The 20320-nt window shown below is 26.9% G+C and overlaps 1 protein-coding gene across 1 annotated transcript; it reads left to right on the forward strand.

Moving 5' to 3' along the window:
• The first annotated feature begins 4512 nt into the window (after nt 1–4512).
• On the forward strand, nt 4513–6009 carry LOC114407512 (hydrophobic protein RCI2B). Its single transcript, XM_028370631.1, has 3 exons — nt 4513–4681; nt 4825–4926; nt 5756–6009. Exons 1-2 carry the CDS (start codon nt 4592–4594, stop codon nt 4906–4908), a joined length of 174 nt encoding a protein of 57 aa, XP_028226432.1. The 5' UTR covers nt 4513–4591; the 3' UTR covers nt 4909–4926; nt 5756–6009.
• Nucleotides 6010–20320: the final 14311 nt, after the last annotated feature.

The following is a 20320-nucleotide window of genomic DNA, read 5'->3' on the forward strand; positions in this document are numbered from 1 at the left end:
ATTATTTATCAATAAGAACTTTTAATTTAATCGTTGAATTTATAAATGTAATATTTTAGTATATGCAAAAACTTATTAAAAGTGAAAGTTTTTCTAGATTTACTTTTTAGTATATAATGGTAAGATCGAATAATTAAGTTTTTAAGAATTAGTATTTATGAGATCTTATAAATTAATAAAATAATTGAATGCTTTTATTTTCATAATCTGATAACACAACCATGCATGTGTCTCCTTTTTTTCGAATCATCCATTTAAGCATAAAGCATTTTTTTGATACTACAACTGAACTTATTCATAAAAATATTTTAGAATTTAGCTCCTTTAAAGTAATAACAAAACTGAAAAGGGGGGTTCATCCACATTCACATGTGAGGACAATTTCCTTGATTACTCCATCCCATTGTGCTGCTGAAAAAGAATATGCATCAGTAGCTGGCACACGTGATGGGCCAGTTTCTAACATGGAATGTGCGGTTAGCTTAACCACAACTCCACAAAAGCTAAAGAAAAAAAAAATTATGCTTAAAAATTATGATATACGTTGACGTTGTAGAGAAAAGGAGATGAAGAAGGTGGTATATTACAAGAGAAGAAAACGGTTAGTCTTACAGAGAATTAACTTGAGAGGGTCACACTTAACTTTCACGTACAATTAACAAGAAAGGTTTCCATTGTTATGACTTATGAGCAATTTCTCGAATGGTAAGAGTCATATTATTTGTATACAGTAATAATTTTTTGTAACATTACGTGCTCTTTCATTTTTTTCTTTTTTTCCTCTCTCTATTATACTTTTTTTTTTGTGAAATGTACATGCAAAGAAGAGAAAAAAGAGTGTTAAAAATGTCTCTTTAAAAGTGAGAAAAGTAAAAGGTTCACTATTTAAATTGTATATCCTAAAATTCTAATTTATTATATAAGAGTACACCGTGAATTCATATTATTTTTATAAAACCAATGTAAATAACCGTAAAGAATTAACAAGAAAGTTAACCTAATAATCAGAGTATCAGATACACAACTAAAAGGAGAAAATAAATAAGAAAATGGCGTAGCTCCCACATGGTACCATAAGGTCTTTCTCACTTTTCCTTTTATCTTCAACTTTTAGTCACACGGTGAGCTGTCCCTTGATTGATCCGTTGCAAATGCTAACGTTCCATACTTCAATTGTGTTTTTTCATTATCATTATTAAAATAAAGATCGTTCCATATTCGCATGAAATGATGATCAAAATATCAGATACCATTTACACCCAGGGAATCACGTGCTAGTTACTACTTCTATACTATGTGAGTTAGAGCATTATAAATTTATAATAGTCTTATCAATACATTTTTTATCAAGTTTTTTTTTATTGATTTTGTTCCAAGATGAACTAAGAGTGATCGATTATATATACAATGCCGATGCAATTCTTCTTGGAATAAGTCCAATGTCGTGTATCCATAGCTTCCATGCGCTCCCAATCCATATAGGAAATCCGTATACATGCATAGACTCCAATAATATACTCAAGTTAGAGTTTGATGAAGTAGCAACATTAACAGTTAGATAACATATCTGGTTCAAGTGGCCATGCACAAGGAGTATTTATAAACACAATCACCTCTAGGGTTGTGGTCCTTAGGTGATGATGAATTTGGTCTTAATTACAGTCAAGAGTGCGAGTTTCAAGGTGCAATAATACCTATCCCATCATATATACTATAAGACTTCTTGACACATGCATGAACAACTTCATATGTTAATGACAATGGTATTATTCCTCCAGAACAAATTTATATTCAGATAAATTTCACTAATTGAAGAATGATATTTACTAAATAAAATTCACATATTTAATTATATATATATATATATATAATATTATACTATATATACTTTGTGATCAAATCATAATAGGTACAATGCTGGTTATAAGTTATAAAATTACAATGCTAGGTGATCACAGGTATATAATCAATCAATATATATATATATATATATATATATATATAGTGTCATAATTAACTTATTTTTTCCTTTCTCTGCACATACAAATCGTAAAAGTATCTTTTTTTTATATCAGTAACAAAGAAAAAGAAAAATCGCGTTAAAGGATAAGTTCAGAATTTATTATTTTTACAAATACTTTTTTTTATTAAATTATTCTTACAAATGTTTCCAACATAAAGGTATATTATGTGCATTGAATAGGTTTATTTGAATATAAAAAATATGTTAAAATGAATATTTTATAAGTTTACAAAGTGTTATAAATGATTTATTATAAATAATGTATTTAGAATAATATGTGTATTTTATATATTAAGATTAATGATATTAACTGTTTACTTTTTAATGGGGTTATGATTGAAATTTGAAATATATACAAGAATGTAATTCAATTAATTGATTTATTAAACACTTTATTGTAGATTATATATTTAATTAATGGTGTTTACATATATCTCATTTAATTTACACCACAATAAAAATTAAAAACTTTTTTAAACGTCACTATTGATAACTCAACATATAATTTCTTGACATGAAATATCGGTATCCTTTATAAGAGGTAATTGAACTTAATAGGATCACTATGAATGGGAGGGCAATTGGATTTAGTAGGATCACTATGAATGATAATTTTATTATTTTTATTATTTAATGTAATTGTATATTTGAGACTCAAGTTTTAATATTACTTGATAAGTTAGAACAAGTTAACGTCAGTTGATCCAGATGTGCTTGATCGTCATGCAAACATTATACTTGAGTAAATTATATTGATATTCTTGAGATTTTGTAATATTATATAAATTCTATTTTTTTACTCCTCCACTAACCTCCCTCAATATTGTTTGAAAAATATTAATTGACATTTCTTATATGTTATATTAACTTCCTTGATTTTTGGAAAACAATACACGGCCTCTCTACCAAGAGAGGTTGTTGTTAATGTTTAAAAAAGAAGAGTTTGTACCATCTCACTAAATCACAAAAAAAGTGTGAATGTAATTTATTCTATAATTAATTAGGCATGATAAGACAGATAAGGTAATATTATTAGTTACTTTTGTCAATCAAATTTAAAATTTGTTTTTGTTTTTGAACAATGTTTATTCTTTTAGTTGTGGCAAAAAATTAATTACTGGTCTTTTTTTTACAGGATTATTGATCTTAATAAAAAGAGTCATCATTGTCTTTTTTTTTCCTTCTCTTTTATCTATATTTTACATGTTTTGTTCAAAATTTAGATTTGTACTTTGAGTAAATTGTTCACTGGTTTAAACAAGTATCATTTTAGTATTTTTGTCAAATTCAAAATATATTTTCTCTTCCTTATAATACTAGTATTTTTCTATCACCAACTTGTAAAAATTATATGTCAAATTCATATGATAAATAACTTACTCTATAATCTAAAAATAGAGTTTAATGATTATACAATATCACTTAAAGTTATACTGTCCCCCAATTAGAATAATTGTTGATATAACTTAGTGGTAAGTGGTATGAAAGATAGTATAAAATTATTTTTGTTACATATATTTATTCAAGTGCTTGCTTTCTCCTTAATTATTTTATTTATGAGACTTTCTCTTTAAGTATTTAATAATATTTAGAATATATTATGAATTCTATGTATGAATTAGTAATAATAATGGTGAAGTTTAAATATGTATACGTTATAAGTTAATTAAATCCCATTGTCGTTATTGCAACGAAAATGTATTAATTAAATGCATTTATTATGCTTAAAATTAAATATTTAATTAATAAAAAATTCAAGAATTTATCAAATGATTTTTATATTTTGAATGTTTTAGGGGTTATTATGAAATTTATCACTTAAACAACAACTTGATGATTACACCTTTTATATTTTGAATCTAATAAATAATTTTTATTAAATATTTAATAAATACTTTTTACTAAATATTGTTTCCCCCATAATTAGTGTTTTAATAATTTATGAAAAGGTTAATTAAAAAAATAGATATTCCTACAAGTATTAATTAGTATTAAATATTATACAAGCATTAATTATAAATTACCACTCAAATTAAGAAATTTATTAAAGAATTAAATGTTTCAATATATTTTTTATATTTCAATGTAATAATTAAAAGCATTTATTATAGTTGATGAGGCTATGATTTGAAATATATGAAAAGTTATAGTGGTTCATTAAATTAATTATTAAACACTTTATTTATAGATTGCATTTTTTTACGTAATACTATTAAAAATCACAACTATTTAAATAAGTAATTGTGGATGGTAAAATAAATATTTATACTTTATCAAAGGAGATCAAACTCGATTGATTCAAAATATATATTTTTTTGTGAAAATTTGATTTAACATATTGTATGGAGAGATTTTTTTATTTTTTTTTACTTTTTACTAAAACGAAATGTGCTTAGTTTAGTTAAATTGATAAGGTAAATGTAGAGGGCAGGTTGTCCATAGAGATATGTTCAATCAAATCTATGTATGGCATATAAATAACCACTCCCACCCACATCGTGTTCACTCAGCAGTAGCAAACAAAATTCTTCGTATTTGCTTCTTGCTTTTTTCTTTTTGAACCACAAAATGGCCGACGACAGCACAGCTACCTGCATCGACATCCTCCTTGCCATCATCCTCCCTCCTCTCGGTGTCTTCCTCAAGTATGGATGCAAGGTATATACCCATATATACTCTATCAACTAATTTTCTTTATTATTATTATTATTATTATTTAATTTGTTGCTTCTTCTCTACATATCTATGTTCTTGTAAATTTAATTCATTAATTATTGGTTGCTACTCTGCTCCATATACAGGTAGAGTTCTGGATCTGTTTGGTGCTTACTCTTTTTGGTTACATTCCTGGAATTATCTATGCTGTCTATGCTATCACCAAGTGATCATATTCATCACCTCTTGTAAGTACCTGTGTGCCTGTCCATTTCTTCTTTTAAATTTCTTAAAATTGAAGTGTTGTTTTAAAATTAAACTAAAGCAGAGTACTCATGCCATGCATATGTACAAGATATGCATTGCTCGAACTGAATGAACTCTTTATATCTTAAATTATTATTATTGGATTGATATTCTTTTAAGATCCAACTCCAAGTACATGGTTTTATTAATTTGATATTTATGTAAGGCATTATTTTTTTAATTATCCGTTAAACATGAATTTGTTTTGGTTTTATATAAAGGGACGGGATTTTGATATCCATGGGATGGGTTGGGATTTTGGAATGTGTTTCCTCTTGGATTTAATTATTTATCTCAAGCTAGGCTTGTCTGTTATATAATTCGGAAGCAAGTTGTAACTTGTAAGCAAGCTCAATATATATGCCTCCATCCCCAGGCCACAGATTTATTTCTATTTGTGAGATTGCTTTTATTCGATCTTGAGCACTTTACCAGCCCAACTCCAGCCAAATTAAATAATGAAATTCACAATCACAATATAAACACTAATTATGGTAAAAAGGAAAAAAAAATAATCTCATGGATAGGGATTACGATTTTCTTCAATTAATTATTTGAACACGGAAGTCTGAAGCTGTGTTCTGGCTAAATAATTGTGGTTAGGTAGTACCGTAATATACTTACTTTGCTTTGCTCTGCTTTACTTTTTGTATTGTTGAATTTCGTTCAGTAAGTAATAATAATAAGTGGACCTTCCTTTTTGTTTTTATGTGAAGAAAAAGAGGTGGACCATCTACTAACTAGTGAAAATCAATGTTTTTTTTCTGGCAGGTAGACAATGAATAATTTGTCAAAGTACAACGGTTATGCATGTTTCTCAACTCCAGCATTGATATAATCGTTTGATCTCAGAACAATGTGATTCTTTTTTGTTTTCTGTCTATCAGACTCTATTCGTTTTCAGTTTTCATTGTTGTGTTTTTAATTACTGTTATTGTCTTGTATGGAAACGAAATGTAGACATCGTGGCTTCTAGTCTTAATATATGGTAATCGAATTCAAACGTACTACTTGGTTGGTGTTAATTATCTTGTTCAGCTTTTTTTTTTGGTTTACTATCTTTGTTAATTTTTGTTGTTGAGAGGAACTATCTTTGTTAATTAGACATTAATGTATTCAATAGTTTTAACTATATAGTTAAAAGGGAATGTGTTAGAGCATCTTTAATATAAAAATTATAAAATTCAATTTGAGTTCTTAACTCTTTTTTAGTGGATCCTTTATTTATTTTTTTACATAATAATGGATCCTTTATTACTATATAAGATTTAAGAACATTCACTAATTTTTATTCTAATGATAAAACTCACCTTAAATTCCTAGCTTATTTTTAGTAGATTTAGTTTCGTGTATTTTTTTTTTGTAAAATAGTTCTTATTTTAATTTTAAAAACATTTTTTTATAATTAAACAACTTGATTCTATAAGAATTCTTGTAAAAAAGTTGCTCAAATGATATGCTTAATTTTAAGAACTAACTTGTAAATTAATGGTTCTACTATCTATTTCTTTAAAATTAATAAAATTGGGATTTTCTCTTTTCTATATCCCTTTTTATTTTTGAGAGCGTTTTCGTTAAGCAATGAGAGAGTTCTCTTTTATGGACTTCGTTAATCATCGTTCCCCACAGATTCATTCTTATCTTGCTAAAAACATTGCTTAATTAATATGATTAAAAGGTGGGGTTAGTTGCACATGCAAAAGGGATTGTCGCAATTTTTTTTTAATCTTAGAAAAAATTTATTTTTCTCAAAGATCAAACTCAAATAATATCTAAATGATTAAACTTTAATTTTAATATATTAATCACTAATATCCCAATAATCTGATTATTGTCCTAACAACTTATAACAAGAGAATTTAAATTGTTATCCATAATGTATGTAAAGTGTTAGTAAAAAGGTTTTATATTATTAAAATGATTGGCACTGTATTATCAAATTATACTAAACATTTTAAAATATAATATATATGACAGCATAAATTATTAATAATATAATAGTTTTACAATATGAAAAATTAAATTAAATCCAAAATTTAACTATTAAAACTTAAAAGTGATGCTAATTGAATTTATAGGTCATGTCCACGATATGCATGTTGGGGTTGTTGTTTCAAAATATTTAATCCGTATTAAACTAGAAACTATAAATAGTAACTTTCCGTTTCTCTTCACTTAAGAAATGGGACTCCTCATGAATTTTCGCTGCACATCAATTATTAATTTTGGGTCAGTAAAAAGAGTTATTTTGTAGATGAATTACTTTCCAAACCCTCTCCCCCAAATGTTATATCATCCGACCCTTTAAAGAATTTATTTCCAAAATTACCCTTTCTCACGTCACCACACCCCTCATTCATGGCTGCAGCAATTGAATTTTCGAAAACTGTAGTGCTTATACGATCACAGATTTAAGTGGCTCAAAACATCTACTAGGTGGATCTTCAGGACCATTGAGGTAAGAGAAATTTCAGGGAATAATAATTGTCCCATCCCAACAAGTATCTATCTTGAAGAAATAAAATTATATAGTAAGCATGAGCAAAAACAAACAAATAATTATAAGAGTCAATAATTAATGTTGCCAAGATAGACAGAATGCGACTGAGAACGCGTGGGACTAAGAGGGGCTGTTGGTAGAATCTGAATGAATGTGCAGGAAAGGGTAATTTTGGAAAGATATTAATTTATTGTTTTACTGTAAAACCATGGACAGAGATGTCTATCTTTTATTGGGTAGAAGGTTTCTCTTTTTATATATATATATATATATATATATATATTTCCCTCACTGTTATAAAAAGTAGCATAAAATAAGTAAAAAAGTAGTCACTCTCAGAACAAACGTCAGCATGGTCAAAATTTTACGATTAATAATAGCAAATACGGCCCCACACCTGCTTTCTGTTCTGTTGGCAAATGCGTATCAAATTTGGCTTTCCATATTTTATTAAAAGAAAAACTTTTTCATTGATCCTTTAAAATTACAGATATTATCATTACTAAAATCATTTTAAAAATTTAGTCAATAAGACATTTTTAAACATTTTTCATTGCAATTTTAATCTTATAAATTTTTATTGACCAATTAATTTAAATTTTATTTTTCATTAAATTATTTTTTTAATTTTTTATCGTTGTTTAATATTCCGTAAAGAATAATAATAGTTTTAATATGTAAATAATTTATCTGATAGAGAAAAAAAGTGTTATACACTAAAAGTAGAAAGTTTTATACCATCATTTAATTAGTAATTCAAAAATATTTTCAATTGTAAATATATAACTCTTTTTTTCTAAAGTAATTAAAAATAATAATTTATGATTAGATAATACTATAAAATTATTTTACATCATCAATATATAACTATTAAACTCATTAATTTAATGCTTAAAATTTTTAAGCATTTCATATGATAAAATATAAATATTTAGGGGGAAACCTTGAAGTTTTGTTATAAAATAATTTTTTTAAAAATGTTCTTTTGAGAGAATGTTAATAATGTTAAAGAGAGACGAAAACATGTTGAATAATGACACAATTGTATTAAAAATGAGTTTAATGTTGATGGACTAGTAATGTAAAATTTTATATTTATTATTCAATCATAAATTATCATTGATATGACTTTTAAAATAATTAACATAAAAATTAACAATTTTATAATATTGAACACGTTGTAAAACTAACTTTTGTCTCGCTTATATCTTTTTTCTCTTAAAAAATTAGCTATGGACAGTGGTAAATAGATAACTTATAGTAAGGATAATAACATATTTTAAGATATTTTTTTATAATATACTATCAATATAACTCTCTTATTCCTTTAATTTAGGAATATAGAATTTTCTAGTCTTCGATATGTAGTTTAAATAACGCTTATAAAAGAATGAAAAGTGGTTGAAATAACATTTGAGGATAAAAATATTACATTTCAAAATTTAAAAACAAAACTCTAGAGAAATTATATCAAATTGTAAAAAACAATACTCGCACAAGAAGGGTAGATATATCCTAGAAAGTAATAATAATGACTAAAAGTTTTTAGATGTCGGACTCGAAGAACTCATCTTATTCTCAAACAATTAATAATTTTATAAAATATAGTTGTGGTCAAAACCTATATTGTCAATTACCAATATAATGAGCAATATTGAATTGTGATTTCACACTTACTCCTATTTTTTTTCTTCTTAACTCTAACAAAAACCCATATTGTTAATTACCTGTATTTACAAATTCAATTATTAGCCTTTTGTCATAGTTTAATAACACTTTTTCTAATTAGTACTCATTGATTATAAAAATATCATATTAAGTTAAAGGATTAAGATCAAAACAAGGATGATCAATTAATTAATTTATTAAAATTTCTCATAATCAATTTTGATCAATTTCAAATTAATAATAAATAAGAGATCTAATTGATGAAAAAAAATTTCATTAAAATTATGAAAGGAATACAAAAGTATGACTACAAGACACTAAGAAGAGGTTTCATCATTTTTTATTTATAATACTTTTTCACAAATTTATACCAAAAAATGAGTTTTATCAAACAAAATATATGAATAAACGTGAAAACTCACATTTAAAATATATTCAAATATGAGTTTATCATAATTTTTTAAAAATAAAACAAAACATATTATACTCTGATATATTATTTAATAATTTTTAAAAAAAAATTATAAACTATACCAGTCTCAACTTCATTTACAAATTTTCTACCAAAAAAGTTGTACCAGAAATTTACAAAGACTTTTAATAAAATTTAGCTAATAATATATATATATATATATATATTTTTTTTTTTAAATAATGTGTTATATTACTAAGTTGATATATTCAATAATAGACACACGCAATAAGCCAGTAGGCAATAGCCAACTTTATCAAATCTTCAATGACCTGGAAGAATAATGTTGACATATCTAGCAGGTAAGATATCAGCGTAAAGCATACTCAAAATCAGATCAGAAAAAATTAGAAGAACCAACTTTATTGCGATACAATAAACTTGAATACTTTTGGTACATTGCATTAAAATTGTTAATTGTTGTTGCCTTAAAAATCTGGGAATAGATGGATTAGTAGCAAGGATATCAGTATTCAGTATAACCGACTACAATAACAAATTGATAAACAAACACTTATAAAAGGGCAGGGGATTCAAACTAATTAAAGCACGTTTGCATAAATAATTTAAATTTTCTAGAATGTTTTTATCTCTCCTTAATTATTGAATGAAAATATTAAATATATTTTATGTTTTATACGAAACATTTGATAAAATATTAGGAAAATTAAAAATATTTTAAAAAGATATTAATATATATTACTCTTATAGCAGAAAAACAACTCACCATTGAGGCTTCTTTGTACGTTAGCCAAATTTAGAAACTCCCCAATCCGACACACCACAAACAAGTGAAACAACAATAGACAAATTAAAGTAGTAACAACATATCTTACGTGCATGGAATATCTAGGAAGCGAGGAAGAAGAGTTACACAATTAGTTTAACTTTATTATTTTTTTAAATAATTACTTATTTTATTTAAACTTTATCAAAAAGTTTTTTTCTTAAAAAAAAACAATATAAGCTGACGGTGCCTGAGCCCTGAAGTATAATTGAGACTGCAAACTAAATGCGTAGGGGAATTGATTTATCTGATTATTTACACGTAAAACCAATTATGCAACTACGCTAATATATATTTAAATTATCTCTTTTTTTAGACTTTTTTTTTCTTCAAATGTTTACATCCAAAAAAAAGTATCTACCAATCTTTTTCTGACGCAACAGCAACTAGTATTTGGGAAACTCAGGAGTGTCCACCATGGCAACACCTAATTGTCATATATGATTAATGATTAATTATGAGTGATGTTTTGAGATTCATGCTGTTGTTTTTCTTATCTCAATGAGAGTTTTATCTCGATAATTTGCATTAGTATTGAATGAAAAAATTTGTTACACAGATTACTAAAAATATCTATAAATTGTATGTAAGTTTTTTTCATTTAATTTTGGAAAATAGTATTTTTTTTAAGGCACAGTAAAATAATCCAAGCGTGCATTACATCTCTTCCCAGTAGTTAAGAGAAAAACATTGATTCTTTTCGTTATATGTTGGGACTTGACAATAAGAACAAAACCATAAAGGGGAACCATTATAATTTGTATATTACTATCCGGTTTGTATAATGAGCATTTAAACTTTTTTTGGACAGATCTTGAAAACTTTATACACGTGACATTAGGTGTTAGTTAAATAAGGCCATTTTGTTGTAGTTGTATTGTAGTACTAGCCTGGCCTAAGAAGTAAGACCCCATATGGCCTACAGCTAGCTACAAGAATCAACTTAATTCATTGAAGCAACTACGAGCATTTAGAAGCTATATATATGGCATCGAATTTGATTAGAATTTTTGTGTACGTACTCTTGTTCAAGAACGTGAAGGAGTGTATATAAATGGATTTTCAGTTTGACTGATTTGTTTGTGTAAAAATATCCCTTTTTTGGTCATAATTTTTTTATATCCCTAACTCATGTGACTTATTCTTCAACAATTTCTCTCACATCAATTTGACTTGGCTAATTTGTGTCTTGTTTTCAATCTCTAGCTTAAGTTATTCAGACCTCAGGTTTGGTTTCATTAATTGCTTAAATTTGTGCCTTTCCTGTGTTTTAAACGTCTCGTACTTGTTTTTTTTTAGCCTCTTTTTTCGATCTGAACCCCCCACCCCCACCAACAAATATATTTATGCTAACGAAAGTTAATCAAATAATTAATGTTGGTAAATGAAAACTTTCTTAGATGAAAAACCTTACCTTCATCATAGGCATAAGTTCACGGGTTGAGATTGTTAGAATACAAGTTTGATTTATTTTTTATTGTACTAGTCTACTTAGTTCACCTTTTTAAGGAGGTCTGGGTTATGACTTAATACACGTTTTATGCTATGATTTTATTGATTTATTTTTATCAAAATACTCTTGACCGAAACACATTTTTGTTTTAGGCAATATATAAATATAGGAAACATGTTTCTCTTATGAAATATCTTATGCAAGGGGTGTGAATTCGTGTCATTGTATATTGGGAGACACACTCTTAATACAAGGCATACATGTTTTTGTTTTGTGTTGGGAGCCACACCCCTTAATGACACAATAAAAACATGTTTTTAATGTATTTTGTAAAAAGATACATAAAGAAAATATGTTTTTATTGTGTAATGCTAAACTTGAAGTTCCAAACAAAACGCCAAACATTTAATCAGTCTCAATCAATCATCAATGAATTCCACCAGAGTATTATGATAAAATTAATAAATAGATATAACAATGAACAAGCGTTAAATCGTTAAAAAGATTTTGTTAAAATATTAAAATGTGGCTTATTGACACATAAAGTGTTAAAAATATTCTATATGGCCCAAATATTAAATTTCCCATGAAAATGCATCATCATGATAATATTTATGCCATTGCAGTGCAACAGGAAGTAGTGGAGCCTTATCCTTCAAATAAACCTTTCTAAACAAAGTTAGAAAGCCACATGTTATAAGAGTAAATTACATTAATTAGTTTGGAGTTTTGTGAATTTACACAGTTTTTTTTCTATTTATAGCAACTTCCCTTATAGAAAAATATAGTGTAATATTTTTTAAATAATTAAGGGGTTAGTGGAACATATAAGAAATATCGATATGATATTTTTTTAAATTAAGGAAGATTAGTGTATAACTAGAAGAGTAAGGAAATTGTGCATAATTTTACAAAATTTCAAGAATGATTAATGTAATTTACTCCTCACAAGAGGACTCCTAATTTTGTTTCCTCTTTTTTGTTTAACTTTTTGTGTAATTCTTTGTCTTTTACCTTCTTTACAATATGTATAATGTAGCAAAATTATTACCAAATAAAAAAATAAATTTACTGGTTAAATTAATTTATTAGATTCATTTTGGATTTTATTTTTGAAAGTTTCAATTAAGTTCATTATTTTATAAAATAGGTTCAATTTGATCTCATTTTAAAGTAAATTTGGACCTTTTCTTTTGAATGTTCGAAGCTAACAGAAAAAATAAAAATTTAATTGAACCTTTTAAAAATAAAAGAATCATATATTTGAACCAATTTTAAGAAAATAAAGGACTTAATTAAAAATTTTAAAAATAAATATCAAATTGAACCTATTAAATAAATTAAGACAAAAAATAATAATTTAACCTTATTTATTCATCCGAAAATTATCAGAGTTCCCACTACTTCGAGCTCTATATTGGGCCAAGTGATTTCACATCCATAATCAGCCCATTTTTGGCGTATATGACTTTCTTTCTAAATTGTTTTTTGTGTACCCAATAATATTAAACTAGAGTTGCTATTAACTTCTACAAGAATTGTTATTGGTCCTACCAACTTTTAAAACTCATGGAAAATATTTATCCCTCATTTCAAAAACACCAATCCTTTTTTTTTAAGTCAAAACAAAAACACAACAAAACGTGATTTTGTGTACGAGATCTGAAACAGAATTATGATTTCATTTAAGATTTTGTATACAAAAATATGTTTTCATTGTGTGTATTTGTTTTGGCTTAAAAATTACATAATGAAAATACAATTCTATGTACAAAATCTTAAAAAGAATCTTCCACATACAAAATCTTAAACAAAAACATGATTTCATTATATATTTTGTATGCGGAATCATGTTTGTCGGGATATGAACAAAATATAAGACAGAAACACGTTTTTGTCTTATATTTTGTTTGCACCGCATGCACTATAGCATAAACATGATTTTGTGGGGAGAACATTTTTAAGAAGAAAAAAAAAATGTTTCAGCCACTTTGTAGGGACAAATAGCAATGGTGTCAGGGCCAATAACAATGCCCATATTAAACTTCAACATGTAACTTTCTGCATAATTGATTTCTCTGAATGTTAGCCCAAGGTTTAGAAGCTCTAAATAGTAAATACTGGTTACCCCAAAACAATCAAAAATCAAGACAATGAGCACACTCAAAATATGACGATTGATCGATGAATGAATCACTGCTGCGAATTTGAGTTCAATGACATTTCGTGACACATTACGATTTTGTTTTAAACTAGATACTCATACTATATGAATATTTTTTTTATATTGATATATTTTGTCTATCCCAGTCCAACAGCATCTACTGTGAGGTGCATTAATATGTATAGACGACTAGACGGAATGCCTGCAACGAAGTGTTCTAGAAGTTCAAATTTCAAAATATGTAACTCAGAAGCAATTTGACTAGATGCTGCTTTCTCGATAAATAATTGTAGTATATTTGGCAGGCTTCAATACAATGCAAAAGTTCGCCGCAGTGGATCATAGTCAGAATATTATTCTTATGTAGTGAAATAGTGATAATGATTAGTATAAAGAAAAAGTGAAACCTGATTATTTGGTTCGTTGTGGTAAAACAATTATTTGAATGATTCAAAGGAGAATGTTCTCAGCTTCTAATTACAAATATCAGTTTTGACTGATGTTTACATTCAAGGCTAAAAAGGGTAAAGCTAGCTAGCCTTAATTTAGCATTTTGAACACAGACACGGCCATATCCTTGCTTTCTACTGGACAGTCTATAATTCAGCTAGATTCAACCAGTTGACTATTCTCCAGCATGTTGACTGCCTGCTGATCAATCTCCATTCAATTCAGACCCATATATACGAAGCATGAACTTTATTAGTATCCATGTCACACCGTCCTTATTCCTTAATACCAAAAAACTAAAATGATATTTATATTTTGAAGAGTCACTCTGGTCCCATCCTCACCATTCTATTATTTGTTTCATAAGATGAGTTTATAATTGTGTTTTAATATCAACAAACTATTAAATTTAATCTTGATCGAAAAGTTATTATTATTTATTCTCATTTCTTATTCTAAGACGTGTTCTCATTTGAAGCGTCTTTGTATATGGAATATATCAAATGAGAAAAATTCTTATTATGATAAATAAAAACTATAAATATAGACTATTAATTAAATCATATTTAAATAATTAAGATTAATTAAAAAAATATGTTTTTTTAATTGATCGTGTGATCACTCAATAACTTTTAATTGTAACTACTAACATATGTTTGTGTGATCCAAATTTATAATTCTGATATTCTTAAAATATATATATATATATATATATATGAAATTGTTAATTATTTTAGTATGAGTGTATCAACAATTTATATTATTTGGAAGAAGAAAAAACTCACTTGCTTTAGTAAAACTAATTTATGCATATTATAGTAATGAATAAACCCACACCATTCATTCTATTATTCTGATTGTTAAAAACATATAATTATTTTTTTAGAATATTAATATTCTTGAAACGTACGTCCATCATGGTATTGGGCCTATTGGCTCAACCAAATTGATATAAAAAAAAACACTAAACGAAGAGTTTTAACATATATATATCAAACAAGTTTCGATATATGAGATTTCCGATTGGACAAGAAAGCAATAGTGGAAAAATGTTGTGTGGGAAGCATGGAAGTCGAAAAAGGGGATTCAAGGCAAGCGTCTCAAAACAATCGGCTAATAACACATGAGAAACACACAAAAGGACTCCTGCAGGTATCTTGAAAAGGTTGAGTGTAATACCCTTACTTGCATAGATGGTCACCATTATGTCCTGTAACACAAAAGGTGTACAACACTTAGAGATACCATTTCCTTTTAGCCTGGCATCACTAACCCATATGCACTCTATTTTGTTTTTATTTTCATTCCAAAAGGAAAGAAGGAAACCATTAGTGAGAAAAAAAGTAAAGAAGACAATATTTATTTAATGCCAAATGCCAAAGAAAGAAAATAGATGGATGTAGACAAGACAAGGGGATAATTTCCACAAAACCCACACACTCCCCAAATTCTGTGTTTACTCGTCTTTATTTACTTGGGAGGGTAGATGGAAGTTGGAACATCTCATTCGCTGAAACACTTCACACGTAATTAAAGCTGAAGTTGATAGAAAAGCGGGATTCTTACCTACCTTTTAAAAAAAAAATGTTTGGTTGATTATTTTTGGGAGTTTTTTTTAGAAAATAAAAATTGTGAATATGGTTTTGTCTAGAAATTATTTTAAATAAAATTAATTAACCCAGGTACAAACTAAGAAAATTAATCTCATATAGTGAAGTGACGCGGGGAAATTGGAAACATTTTGATGAATATTGGTTATGTGCCAGTGTCATTTCATCATTTCAGCGGTTAAATTAGTTTGTCGAAATATCAGGATAAATTATGTTGTGGAAAGTATTACAATTAGAAGTAAAAAAACTCTATAAAAAGTGTAATATTTAACATTAGCAATATATTTTTACACTAAAGGAGTTTGTACTGACAGTGTAAAAATAAAAATTTTGTAATAAAAAAATATATGTTGAATACGTATATGTTTTCATTTATGTACTTTAAGTAAAACTTGATTTTAATCTTTGGATTTTAACTTTAATTAATTTGATTCCAGCTGGCTTTTTTCAAAAAGCAGTATTTTTTTTATCCTTACTTACAGTAAAAACTGTATGTGATGAGAGAGAATCACTATTTTTCCAAAATTCGGGGTCAAATTAATCAAAGTAAAAATATGAGAACTAATGCCAATTTTTAACCAAATCAAAGTGACTAAACATATTTTACCTAAGAAATAATGTATACTATAAAAGTATATATATATATATATATATATATATTTTATATTATCACTCTATCACAGAATATCCTATAAGATAAATTTATTAACTTTTTATAATGAATCATTTTATTTAAACTTAAATAAATAATTTAAAAAATAATCTTCTAAAAAAATGAATTTTTAAGAAACATAAATGGTTCGTGAATAATAAATTTGTTAATTTTTATAATTAGTGATTTTGTTTAAATCTAAAAAAATAATTTAAAAATACTTTTCTAAGAAAAGTGATTTTTTAAGAAACATACATGATTTGCTTCTTAAAAAATTATAAAAAAAAAAACTGTTATTTTAAGATAAAATAATTTAGATCAATACTTAAAAAATATTTTTATCAAAAACATTTTTTTAAAATATAAGCTTAAACATATGGATCCAATAACTATCTTATAACTCATATTAAAGATCATTTAATTGATAACAGTTAAATTTATTAAAAATCATAAAATGAGGGATAGAAAAACTCGTTAATTGATAACTAAATGTGTTTAAAAAAGTGAGTCAATAGTACGTACGTTACGTTACTAGCATTTCTCTAAACTCAAATATCTTTATAACTTTATATAAATTATTTTTTTTTTGTAGGAAGTGGCATATGTCACTGAGAAATAGAAATAAAATTAAACAAAAGAGTAAATTACATTTCACTACCTTAAGATTTATCTAAATGACATTATGCAAACTTACTCAAATATTACACTTCACTCCATTTATATATATAAAAAGTTGGGTACAGTATGTTTTAGACTTTTCTAAAATGATTAATGTTCAAATTTAATTCCTCTAGAAAATTACATATTATTTTCGTCTATCTAATTTTAAAACGTAATTTTTTATCCTTACGAAAAAAAATACATCCTACATAATTGTAGCACCAATGTCATGAGAACCTAAGCTCTTGAGAACCTGAATTATTAATTTTTCTCATAAGATAGCGCCCTGCATCCATCGCTTCCCGACTGTTATTATATGTTTACTGTTATTGTATTATTCACCGGTTCTTATTATGACATACTATGATTACTGTTTTATTATACAACATACTATCTCCAGTTTTTGTTTTTAAGATTGTGGGACGACGGTGATGAAGTAGCTAGGGTATAATTTCCTCCATTATAATTTATAATCAGCATTATTTGCTTATTTGTTTTACCTTCATTTCCAAAGTGGAATTACCAAAATGTCAGAATAAGCTGGTAAATAATATAAGGAAGGAATAAATTAAGACGAGCAGAAAAGAAAAAAAAAAAAGAAAAAAGAAAGGGGGGATCTTTTAGGAACCAAAACCATAAAGCATGTGAAAAGTGATCAGACAGAATTGGAAATATGCATGCATGCACAACGTGCGATATTGTGCTTGGAAAAAGAAAAAAAAACTCCCCATGAGAACAAATAGAATTTCTATGTACAGCTGGTATTACTCATGCATGAAATTAAGGGTGTTCGATCAAAACGAATTAATTAAGGTCAAACAACTGAATCCAGTTTGAAATTAATTAAGATTTTGAAAATTAATTTTTGTATAATTAGGATTTCCATAGGCCGACCTGAATCCAAACCTGTCGTCATCGTTCAAATACATAAATAAAGAAATAGGTCTGAACAAAATAGATTACTGATATTGGATTCAGAAAATTAAATCTCATTCCAAAAGCTGTATATTGTACATTATATGATATGGGTTTTTGCCGTGCTTGGAATGTTTTGATAATCATATATAGTGATATATGATCATCCGCACAATAACATTGTACATATATCTAATCGACACTTTTAATTTTTTTTCCTTCTTATTATATTATCCATATTTTTTTCTATTGTATCCCTTTATGTCTCTAGATTGACAAGTGATTATAAATAATTTTTGCACTAATTATTGAGATAGAAAAAATATATATTTTAAATAAAATAATTTACAAAATCCTAGAAAAAATGACAAGGAAATAAATCATTAAAATTGTTTAGTTTTAAAAAATTCATTATGTGTATTTTTTAGAATGTGTTTTAATTACTTTAGAGGGCAAAGACATGTTTTACTTTAAATCTTATATTACGATTTACTTGGAGTAAGCACTGAATGTTTATGCACTCTCTGGCAATCATAAATTACAAACAAAACTATCCCTATAGTGCAAATAAAAGAAGCATATATATGCAACAAACTAAAACAGAATTGTTATATAAACTAAATAGAATTTATTTTATATATATATAACATTATCATACAACTAAAAGTTAGCAAAGCAATATGATCACTTTATGTATATATAATAATTAAATTAAGTCCATAGAAATAAACAAATACAGTGATATATATTCTTTCACATTATGCATGCAGCTTTCTTGTCAGATCAAGGTTGATGGTGAACACGGTTCTTTTGCTTATCAATGAAAATACGAGCTTTCTTGTCAATATTGGGCGAAGCTACCCCCCAAGTCCCTTTGTCGTAATCGCTTGGCCAATCACGAACTATCTCACAGCCACGACCATGATCACTACGCCCTCCTTTCGCCTTCTTATTACTCTTGAACAAGTTGAAAACAAACAAGAAACTAAATGAATACTTACCTCCCATAATTAATAACTCTTCTTTTCTTGGCTTATGATATGATCAACAACACTCTATCTAGCTAGCTAGTTCTTTTTATTTTGTTTAATTAATAATATTGAATGAACACACTGTTTAGCTTGATGAAGCTAGGATCTCAATTTATAGCACGTTGAAGAGGTCAGCATTGTAAAAATGGTTGATGAATAGCGATGAATACTAGAGAATCTGATAAAGGAGCGGGAACATGAGGACTCAAATCAACGTTGATGATGAGATGGCATGGTAACAAACGACAATTTGAAGGTACCATAGCACATTTGCTATGGTCCGTTAGTCACGTACTTGACCGGAACAAGCTTTTTTGTGAAGGGTAATAGCTAGGTAGGGTACTGTTAATAATGCTGGCTATATGCTTTTCTGTACTTTCTCTTCACCTGAGTGAAGATTCACGTTAATTATTATTAATTGATTGCCAGTACTTTTCGCTTTTTCTTTATGCACGTAATTCTGTGCCACCAATAATGGGCTTACCTATTCTACATTTCCTTCCCCACCACCACCAAACCCTTCAAGCCATTCTCAAAGACAAAAACGTATAAACTCTTCTTAAACTTCTTTCTGGAGTGGCACTCAAAAATTTTAAATTTGTCTAAATTGATTTTTTTGTTGTTGTTGTTGTTATGATCTTGTTATTAAATGTTTAATTGAATACCAAATAACCAGAGTTTCTCATTCACATATGATGAATTATTTGAAGCCTTAATTGATTGTTTCTTACTACAAATATTAACTATTTTATGTAATATTTTAGATATCTTATTATAAAGATAAAAATGGACACATGTACTTAATTGAGTCGTCATCTTCCGCTACATCACTGTGAGCTCTATATATATATATATATATATATATATATTACGTTTTTCGCATGGCATGAATAAAGCTCGACAAGATCGATATATATTAGACGATTTCATGGACATATATTTCAATGATGGCGCTGAGGAATGCGTTCTCCAAT

Source organism: Glycine soja, chromosome 3 (assembly GCF_004193775.1).
Source record: "Glycine soja cultivar W05 chromosome 3, ASM419377v2, whole genome shotgun sequence".
Taxonomy (NCBI): Eukaryota; Viridiplantae; Streptophyta; class Magnoliopsida; order Fabales; family Fabaceae; genus Glycine; species Glycine soja.